At 55.7% G+C, this 10,817-nt stretch overlaps 1 protein-coding gene across 1 annotated transcript in view; it reads right to left on the reverse strand.

The window, feature by feature from the left end:
• The window catches only part of GLP1R (glucagon like peptide 1 receptor), a 34,922-nt gene extending 26,873 nt beyond the window's left edge, over positions 1–8,049 (reverse strand). The window contains exons 1-2 of the mRNA XM_049652746.1: positions 7,927–8,049; positions 24–120 (exon numbers count right to left, since the gene is read on the reverse strand). Coding sequence (XP_049508703.1) covers positions 24–120; positions 7,927–8,004 — 175 coding nt within the window. The 5' untranslated portion in view covers positions 8,005–8,049. The remainder of the gene's footprint in view (positions 1–23; positions 121–7,926) is intronic.
• Positions 8,050–10,817: the final 2,768 nt, after the last annotated feature.

Here is a 10,817-nt window from a genome sequence, read left to right on the forward strand (position 1 = left end):
GTGAGGGTCCCACCTGGACTCACCTGTGGCTGGGGGTGGAGCCTCAGTCAGGAAGCGTTGGCACTGGTGCCGGTATTCTCGCCATTTCTGCACTGTCTCTGAGAGGGACACAGTGGCACCCTGTGGGGGGGAGAGGAGAAATGGAGGCCCCTTGGGTCCAGCCAACCTCTCTTTTCCCCCCGGCCCCCACACTCCCTTTTTTTTGTTTTTCATCTCCAGAGAACGGTAGAGCCCGAAACTCCACCAGGCATTGGCTATCTCTGAAAGGGGGAGAAAGTCACTACCACAGAGGCACTCTGGTGGATCTTTTCACATTTTTATCCCCAAGTAGACAGATGCGTAGCTTGATGTGTATTAAGTGACCAGCACATGTCTACTGAAATGATGATTTGGGGGGCTGAGTGGGGGAAGGGGGAGTGTGCCGCATTCTGACCTCACCTAAGAGGCAGAGTTCCTGAGGGACCACGGCTTTGTGACTGCCATGGACTCCTTTCCCAGTGCCCAGTCAGCCTGCCTGCAAGGTTCTTGCACTTTCAACCATTCTAGAAGGGCACATGCCGGCCCAGAGTGGGAGAGAGACTCAGTCGAAGTCACACAGCACCCCAAGGAGCAGAGCTAAGGCTAGGACTCTGGCTCCCCCAGATCAGTGACTGTGATGGTGTATTGGGAGGCATGTGGTGTAGTGGGATTCAATGCTACAGAGCATTGAAATAGGTCATCATGTCATCCGGGGGGGGCCAACACACCACCCATTGTCCCTTTTTCTAGCATAACGTTAGAGATCAAATATTCAGCCCAGCTTCTATCACCTGAAGTAGTCCTGAGGACATGGGATCAGAAAAGTTCCAGAACAGGGAGATTTGGCTTACAATGGGAGGGGTCCCCCTATCTGTGAGTAAGGGGATATGAACCTCCATTTTTAGATAAGGTAACCAAACAGATTTTTTAGCACAGAGACCCAAACGACCCACCCGTGTGAGAAATGTCCCTTCTGAACACTTTCGTGCACTTCCTGTAGATATATCTTGGGATTGTGATTCTTTTTACTTGTATTTTTTCCTCAACAGGCTCCAAATGACAAATACTCCTCATTTAGAGTCTGCAGAGGCCAAGATGACCAGGGAGCCCCTTGCATAAAATGTAGAGCTTATACTTGATTTAAAACAAAAGTTCACTTTTTTGAAATCACAAAAATACACTCGGGTGCCAAAATTAAAATAGCTTCTTTTGGGCAGCTTGCACCCTGGACTTGGTGCTGCCCTAAGCACATGTTGGATGTGGTTTTGGGTAATCCTGCCCTGGTTTAAGCTGAGTCCTGGTTTATAGGACACCTCCCACAAAGACACAGGTTGTCCTGTGCTCATCCCTGCCCACAAGGGAAGCGCCAGGAAGGGGCCCAAGCTTGCTTGAGCCCCAGCACATTCTCCAAGTAAGTGTGCCCAGGCCACAGGTGGCACCACCTGAAGGAGTTCTTCTGAGGGCAAAGGTCAAGTGTATTTGTTTGAAAAACAAATAAAAGAACAAGGAATAAAACACAACAGCAGTTAAGGCAGTGTCTTGATTTTGGCTACAAAAGACAGGTCAGCAGAATTGTTCACTAGAGCCAGTCCTGGTGGATCAACCCCAATCCCCAGCCCACCCCTTTTCCTTCTACCCCCCCACCCCCACCCCCTAATGCAGCAGCTGGTGGTAAAAGGGCAGAGAGGCTGGGGAGAAATCCTCCTTGATCACTCTTTCTAGAAGGAAAGCAGGCAGAAAGCAAGGTCACAGCTGGGAACTAGGGCAGAAGGTGTGTCTGGGGCAGGGAGGGAGAACAGGGAAGCCCATGGAAACTAAAAGTCTTGGAGTGGGGATTGGAGTGGGGTTAAAGGCTAAGGACAGCACCATGAAGGTCAGCTTGGCCACCAACACTCCAGGGAGGTTCAAAACAGAAGCAGCCCTGTCACCTGCTCTGAGGAGAGCTTCAGATATAAAACTATCTTAGACAAGGACTCCCTGAGGCAGGATTGTCTGCCCCCTCAGACTGGGGCTCCCTGAGGCAAGGCTGTGTCTCCTCCCTTAGACTGGGGCTCCCTGAGGGCAGGGCTATGTCTCCCCTCAGACTATTGCTCCCTGAGGCAGGGCTGTCTGCCCCCTCAGACTTGGGATCCCTGAGGACAGGGCTGCGTCTCCCCTCACACTGGGGCTCCCTGAGGACAGTGCTGTGTCTCCCCTAAGATAGAGAGCTTCCTGACCTCTTCCTGAACCAGCTCAGGGTCTCCAGCATACTGCTTACTGTACAGCCCTGCCCTCCAACCCCCTACATAAACAGCATGAACTACTGGGACCTCTGGTCTCTCCCCGACCAAGTGTTTATGGAAGCCATATTGTGCCAGACTCTGGGAGGTGGTGGGGATGAGAAACGTGGAAAACACAAAGAGGAAAGACAGGGCCCTGACCTGAGAGAGTTCCCATGCTATTTGGGGGGTGGTGTCAAGGGCTGGGCAGCACAGAACAGAGAAGGCAGGGGTGAGAATGTTCAGAGGGTGGTTTGGCCCAGGCTCAGTGTAGACTCAGCTTTGGGGGACAGGCTGGGCTAGCAAGGGTGGAGGGTGGGCGTTTCAGCAGGAGGGCTCAGCAGGTACAAAGATGCAGAGGTGGGGATGTTGATGCTCCTGCCAGCAGAGAAAGGAATTTCTGGGCGAGGGAGAGAGCAGTGGCCAGGACTCGGACAGACATGAGGCTCTGGTCTGGGACAAGGCTGATGATGTCCAGTAAGCAGGGCCCAGGTGCTCCGGTGAACACAGAAACACAGTGGAGGGTGAATAACCCTGGCTTTGGGCTTAGATCCAGGCCTGACCCTGGCTCCCCCATAAATTAAGTTTGTTACCTTGCCCAAGAATCTTAACTTCTAGCCTCAGCCCGTACATGTGCAAAATGGGAATAATAATAGTCCCTACCTACCACCTGCCCAGGATTGTTGTGGGGATTAAGTGAGTTTATGCTTAGAATGGCCCCTGGCACATGGAAAATGGGCAGCCCATGCAGTCCTTCTCACGATTTCTGCTGTTTACAGGAGAAGGGGGAGAGCAGAGTGGATGGGGCAGCCTGGCTTCCTGGGGAGTCTGGGCGCTACCTCTCCCTCACTTCCAGGATCAACAAAGTCCCAGGAGGAAACGGACATATTTTCATGCCAAGGCCCCATCATTCTGCATCGTCCAGTGGCAAACCCAAGTGGGGATGCTCGGGATTCCATGCCCCTGGGCAGGGAACTGTGAGGAGGGGCAGGCCCTGTCCACCAGCCCCTAGCCCCGGTTCATCCTCCCCTGGCATGAGTCCCTGCTCCAAGCCTGATGAGGTGGGGCTGTGGGTGCTGGGTACTGGGAAGGACCCAGTTGTGGATGCTCCTGCCTCACAGGGCAGCAGACCAGGCCCACAAGAGGGCAGCAGTGGCGGGCTAAGGTGCCAGAGTGAGGGCAGGATGGAAGTTTTAGAATCAGGACTTGCCAGGTTTTATGAAATCTCTCTGAAGGGGATGGAGAGATAAAACGGAGACAATGCGCAGGTGGGAGTTATAATAAGGAGGGGCATCTCTCAGATGCAGGAGTTTGGGGAGGAAGCAGGAGGTGAGAAAGAGGACGCCAAGAGGGAGTGGTGTGCAGGAAAGTGCAAGTCTTGGGTTCAAATCCCAGTTCAATCTGTTAATGTGGGATTGATAAGATGCACTTTAATACTTTGGGGCCTCAGTTTCCTCATCTGTACAACAGGCATATTATTCTTCTCAAAAAGTTACTGTACTGGGGCGCCTGAGTGGCTCAGTCGGTTAAGCATCCGACTCTTGATTTCAGCCCAGGCCCTGATCTCATGGTTCCTGAGATCAAGCCCCATGTTGGGCTCTGCACTGAGCATGGAGCCTACTTGGGATTCTCTCTCTCCCCATCTGCCCCTCTCTCCCACTCACACACACTCTCTCTCTCTCTCTCTCTCAAAATAAATAAATAAACTTAGAAAAAAAGAGTTACTGTACAGATCCAGCAACATAAAGTAGATGAACACCTTTATGAATCATCAAGCCCTGTACAAATGGGCAGTCTTAGAAGGAAGAGCAGACAGGAAAGGACATAGCTGGCATGGATGCTCCCAAGGTGAGAGGCTTTCCAACACCCTGGGAAGGTACTCCCTCTCCAAAGACTAGCTCCTAACTGAAAAATTCCTCCTACAGTTTTCTTAGTGTGACTACATCTCTTCCTTTTCTGGAAGCCTTTTTGATTGAAGGAAGGGGGAAAGAGACCTTGGCCTCCCTGGGCCACCGAGGTGGGAAAAATGGGAGAGGATTCCAAAGGAGAAAGAGAACTCCAAAGACGAACTCTGGGGCCTCCTAGCTGATGCAGCCCTTATCTTCCCCAGCAGCTCCTCCCCAGACCCCCCAGACCCCTCCCTCTCTGCCCTCCTCCCAGAGCCCACAACATCACCCTGGCCCCAGTGCCCTGGAAGGGTGGGGCTGCCAGACCCCTGGCTCTTTGACCCCCGTTAGTTTTTTCTTAAGGGCTCCAGACATGTGAGCAGAAGGGCAAGGCAAAGAAAACTGACACACGTTGTCATATGCACAGGAACCTTACATGGGTGTCCTGTCATCCACATCATCAAACTCACCATCGAGCACATGCTCACATACCAAGACATGACAGTCTCACTCTCTCTCGCTCTCACACACACAGTCAGGTACACACTCACATGCTGAGACATCACCCCCAGCACCGTGCGTGCGCGCACACACACACACACACACACACACAGACTCCTCGACTGACATATGCTCAATTCACACTGTCACATACATGCATACAGGGAAACAGCCACACATTCTGTCACAAGCATGCTATCTCTCACCCACACGCTGGCACAGACTGGCAGAACCCATTCACACACAAAAATGTCTCTCTCACACACACACAAACCTCCCCATAGACACAGTATCATACATGGGGTTGCAAACACATATACGTTGCCAGACACACAATTACATGCTGAGACGTTTCACACACCAGTGGCTCCCACACCAGCAGACTGCCACACGCAGGATCACGCACAAATACACAGAGAAACAGGGTCTCATACAACCCACACCCTTCTCCTCCTGGACTCTCTCTCTCTGTGTTCCTCTACCTATCTCTACGTCTGTATCTCTGTGTCTCTCTATCACACACACACACACACACACACACACACACACGCAGAGGAATCTGCCTAGGGCCAGGCTGCAGCTAAGGAAGGGCCTGTTTTTGCTCAAAGAAAGGGACTGGAGGGCAGGATGTGGTTTCTTGGTTGCTCCTGTCCCGGGGCCCCCACCCGGGATCCGGGTCCGGGAGGGAGCCCAGCTCAGAACAAAGTCCACGCTGACCGCTGTGCACCCTGGACTCCCTCCGCCCTTCACTAGAGTACAGAGGCGCAGGCCTCCAACAGCCCCTCTCCAAGCCCTGTTCTGCCCTGAAGAAGGCTTCCAGATTCTGGAGGACAAAGGGGTCAGTTCCCCCATGTACCTCAAATTGCCATTTCAGGGTTCCAGGGTCTCAATCCTCTCCATGACTTTATGTGGTAGAGCTTCTGATCCCCGTTTACAGGTGAAGAAACTGAGGTTTGGGATGGTGAAGGGTGCTACCCAAGATCACCAGCTAATAGCAGACCTGATATTTGAACCTAGTTTTCTCTGGTTCTAATTTTGGGTGTCCAAGTCTTGCCTGTCTCCCCATAGACCAGGTTCCTCACAGGGATGGTGGGGAGGTAAGGAATAGGGGAAAGGGGCCTGGTCCTTTCCAGGAACAATGAAGCAGTGGCCTGGGTCCCTTTCTTTAGAGGTTGATTTGGCCACTACCACCTGCCCCCCCTCCCGACCCCGGCTGCTGGCCAGACCAGAGAGTGGACAGCTCACTCTGTATTCTTCCTTCAGCCCCACCTGGGAAGGCAGGTATTAGGTACCAGCCCAGCCCCACACCCCTTTCTCCTCTCTGAATGACCCCTTCCTGAATGACTGGGTCATCTTACACAGGAACTCCCCTTTTCTGAGCTTTTTCCCCCATCAGTGACATAGAGGGAGTAACTCTAGCATTGCTGACCTCATGAACAGAAAGAATGCAAAATTCACCCATTTTTAGAGTCATCTACATGGGCATGGGGTTGTATCACAATGACTGCAGTCTAACGTCAAAGCCCTTTTGCTCAGCTCTCTGTGGTGGCCAGAGATGTTCAGTGCCCCCCAATAACAGAATCCCCAGAAAGCGCCACCCTCTCTGCTCAGAGCCTGGCTCATCCTGCCCGTTTCTGACCTTCCAAGCCCAGGGCTGAGGAGTCAGGGGATCAGAAGTAAGAGCAGGTCCAAGGAGCCCAATTCTTATGGGAAAAAGAACTTTGGGGAGAAGCCAGGCAGCCTCCAGAACCTCTCCATCTCCCTGAATCCAAACCAGGTCTGCAAACTCGGCCTGGAACAGGACAGGGGCAGACAGCAAGGCCTTCCACCTCCACCCAGTGCAGCCCCAAGGCGGTAAAGGTGAGAGCCAGGCAGTAATGCTAATGCGTCTGCAGTCTTGGCTCCTGAAAGATCCCAAGTACACCAGAGAAGTCAAGGCCTGGCTGAGGGACTTGGGGAAGGTTCTGGGGCAGTAGGGGTGTCTCCTGTGGCTAGGGTCAGCAGCTGGGCTGGAGGACAGGGAGAGGAAGGGAATGAGTCCAGAAAGGAATTGGAAGGGGGGTGCTGAAAAATGGGCTGGCACTTAGCTAGGGGGCAATCTGTCCATATCTGGATTCTCAGCCAGGGTGGAGTCAGCCTTCACCAAGGCCATGCCCCCTCATCCTGCCCCCATCCTGTGCTGGGACAAATACCAAGGCCTGTACAGGTCCACTCCCCAAAGCTCTCAGTTCTTTAGGTCTGGGGGTAGGAACAAGAGATGGCTCCTTGACACCAGTCAGGCCACCCAAGCCTGCACCTCCTCTCTGCTCTAGCAACCTCACAGCATCTTTGGACATCTCTCCACTCCACAAACAGGCCGACTAGCCACCCCCCCCCCCAAGCCCAGGAGCCCGGAGGCAGGAAAGGCAAGGACAGTGAGGGCTGCAGAGAAGGACTGTGGAGGTCCATCTGTGGTCCGCTCGCCAGTAGCATCCAGGGGGCCAAGGTGTCTCTGTGTGTCCCAGTGTGCATCCCGGTATATGTTGTCACCCAGAGAAGTCAGAATGGGGGGTCAGACAAGTGTGTGAGGGGGACACGGCCGCGTCCACAGGAGCAGGGAGCTTCCTATGTGTTTGCCGCAGGGGCTGGGGTGGGAGGAGGGCACTCAAGTTCCATCTGGGAGGTCAGGAAGAAGGACAACTAGCTGCCTCCGCAGGGCCCCTGGGGCTATGAGTCAAAAGCTGTGCCGGGGGTGCTGCTGAGGGGGTGATGGAACCGGGTGTCCACACCCTGACCCTCTCCGTCTTCCCCGAGCCTTCTCGCAGGGTCTTTGAGGAGCGAGCAGGGTGGGCTGGGGGCAGGCACCGCGGAGAGGGGTCAGAGGCGTGGTGGGAGAGTCGGGGCGTACCCCGGAGGCGGGCAAGGGTCTCCGAGGAGAAGGAGTTGGGAAAGTGGTCTGGGGAGATGCGGCGCAGAAGTCAGCGCAGGGCGGCCTCGGGGCAGCTGGGGGCCTGGTGGAGGGCGGGAGCGGCGAGGAAGCGAGATCCGCGGGGTTGGTACCGTCAGCCGCCGTCCAAGCCCCCACCTCGGGCCGCCGTCCGAGCCCCCCTCCAGCCCCCGGGGCGCCCAACTCTCCAGTCCCTGCTCCACCCCCGGGGCTTCGGTTCCCACCGCCTGCGGTCGCGGAGTTTCGCTCAAGTCCCGGCCGCCCCTGCCGGGACCGGCTCCCGCAGCGCGCAGGGCCCCCTGCCTCCCCGCCTTCCCCCGGGGAACGCGGGTCTCACCTGGGGGCGGGGGCCGGCCCTGCCCACCGCCCCGAGCAGCAGCAGGGCCAGGCAGAGCGGGCTGGGGGCGCCGGCCATGGCGGGGGGCGCTCAGGACCGGGCCATCGCTGCCACCTGCGGAACCGCGCGCGGCGACTGATCCCGGGCGGCCCGCGGCGCCGGGGGAGGAGCCGGCGCGGGGCCGCCCCGCCCGCGGGAGGGGCCGACGGGGTCCCGCGTCTTCCGCCCCGGCCGCCCCGGCCCCCTCCCCGGCCGGGCCCCGCCGCGTGCGCCAGTCCGTCCGGGGCCGGGGGCACCGGACGCTGCGCTCCTGGCGAGCGCCGCTCGGGCGGAGGTTAGCGCGGGAGCCGGCCACCAGCCCGCCCCCTACCCCCGCGCCCCGGATTCCCCGGGCTGTGGAAAGCCAGGCCACCCCCCACCTATTCAGGATACCCCAGAGGAAACTGAGGCCGGAGGGGCACGTAGGACTTGTCCAAGGTCACCCGACCCGTCGGACCCCTCCCGTAAAGTGTAACCCCAAGAGCTGTGAGTGACTAGTATAAGATACAGCCACCCGGCGGGGTTACCCCCTCCCCAGATCCTCTCCTCATTTCCAAGTTCAGTCCGGAAGATCGCCCCGGGAGAACTAAGGTTGAGTGAGGAGCGGGGAGGCGAAGACAAATAGATCAGTGGAGCCCCGAGGCAGAGGGTCTAGAGATTTTCCCCACTCCTGCAGCCTCCACAGTCCTTGCTCTGAGTCACTAGGCCCTTAGAACCGTGTGTCCGTATGACAACGTGGGCCCGTCGCTATTTCCTGTGTCTCCTGGATCTTTGTCTTCGGCTTTGTAGGGACTCTGTATTTTACCTGCCTTCGTGTCCACCGCTCCCCGCCTCGACCCCCCAGAGTGCGGGCAGGGGATGGGGGCGGTGGTGCACAGGCCTCCCTCAGATTCCCTTCTAACGGCCAGGCTGTGGGAGGGGGTGCTAAAATGCACTGACTTTACTTCCCTAATAAACAGTGGGAGTGGGAAGAAGGGATTACTCCAGCTCTAAAACAACTTTGACGTCACTGTTGGGAAGGGGGGGCGGGTGGCTGCAGCACGCAGTCCTGGAGCCGCCATAGGGCATGTCTGGATCACTCCAAAGGGAAAGAGAGTCTGTGAGAGTAACTGCTCCTCAAGGGGGGAACAAAACTTCTCCAAGCCCTGAGGGGAACTGGAAGGGGTGGAGAGGAGTGGGGAGGTGGGAGGAGACAGCCAGTAGGAGGAGTCAGGGGCTCCCTTTCGGGAAGACGGACCCTCCTCTCCAGCCAGCCTCACCTCCTCTACCTGGGAGTCTTGTATTTCCTTCCCCGCCCAGAAGTCAATCTACAGTCACCTTCCTCGCGCCACATAAGACTATTAGCATGTTCAGGGGCCCCTGGGTGGCTCAGTCTGTTAACGGTCTGTCTTGGTTTCGGCTCAGGTCACCATCTCCTGGTTTGTGAGTTCAAGCCCCCAGCCAGGCTCCTTGATGACAGCGCAGAGCCTGCTTGGGATTCTCTTCCCCACCCCCCACCTGTCAAAAATAAATAAATAAACAACAACAACAGAAGGTTATTAGCCAGTTCAGCTGCACCTGACAGGAAACCCCAAACAACAATGGTGTAACCAAGGGCTCTGGTATAAAACGAGGCCAGTGATTCAGCCTTGGACTGGAGCAGTCGCTCCCTGATCATTAGGGCTTCCCCTGTTCTACTAGTTTCTACCATTCGCATGGCCCAAGCCTTCCACCAAAGGATCCAAGGAGGCTGCCCCAGCTGGTGTCATGACATCCAAATTCCAGCCAGCAGGAAGGGGGAAAGGGAAGAGGAGGGGTGCACCTCTAAGGGTAAGGACAGGTCCTGAAAGTGGCAGTTGTCGGTTCTGCACCCATTGGTCAGAACTTAGGCGCGTAGGCACTCCTAACTGTAAAGGAGGCTGGGAAAAGTTCCTTTTATTCCAGCCAGCCGCTGGCAAGGTTAAATATTGGGGATTTTATTACCCTTCTAGAAGGCAAAATTAGATATAGATTTGTAGATGATATGGACATCAATATAGATATAGGGAACAATTTGCAAGCTTGGGGGTTGGGGAAAAGAGGAGGGAGGAGGAGAAGACGCTAGAGGAAGTATTCAGACAGAACTGGGCCTTGGCCATGAATTTATCCACCTCCAAATTACATTTATTCAATAAATATCTATTGAACACCTTGCTATGTGCCAGACCCTGAACGAGGTCCCGTGGAGAATGTGGCAATGTTGCCCCTACCCTCAGGAAGATTATATTCCCTGCAGGTGAGAGACATTAAACAAATAATTATCGGAGCCATTTCTATTACAATCACAATCGTGATCCATACCGCTGTGAAACGCAGATGTGGTGGGAAGTCCCGTGGTCAGTACTGAAAAGACCACTTTCTTTCTGCCAGTGGGCTTTCCCTGACTGGGAGGAGATTTTTGTGTTCAGCCAGTGCAGACTGGGCACCCCTAGGAGCTGCTCTCAAGCATGGACGGACAGAGGTGGATGGATAACCACCCCAGCTCCTACCCCAGCTCTGAGGATGGGTGCCAGTCTCTCCGAGATCCCAGGGCAATGCGGCCCCAGCCTCCCACCGCTTCCTTCCCTGGCCTGGCCTGCTTTCCAGCAGTAGGGGACTAGTGCTTCCTAAAAATAAACTCCTTGTCCTCAAATCTTCACCCCCAGGTCTGCTTCTGGTAGAGCCCAACTGAAGTCACTGGACATATGAGAGCATCGAGGGACGGAGGTGGCCCCCTGAGCCCAGAGGCATTTGGGTGGCAGATTCCTCAACCTCTCCTGGAGGTCCAAAACCCCCGAGTTTTTTCCGACGCTACATCTCCTCTCAGCACATCCCCCCCCCCCCCCCCCCCCCCC

This window comes from Panthera uncia (assembly GCF_023721935.1).
Source record: "Panthera uncia isolate 11264 chromosome B2 unlocalized genomic scaffold, Puncia_PCG_1.0 HiC_scaffold_24, whole genome shotgun sequence".
In the NCBI taxonomy this organism is placed as follows: Eukaryota; Metazoa; Chordata; class Mammalia; order Carnivora; family Felidae; genus Panthera; species Panthera uncia.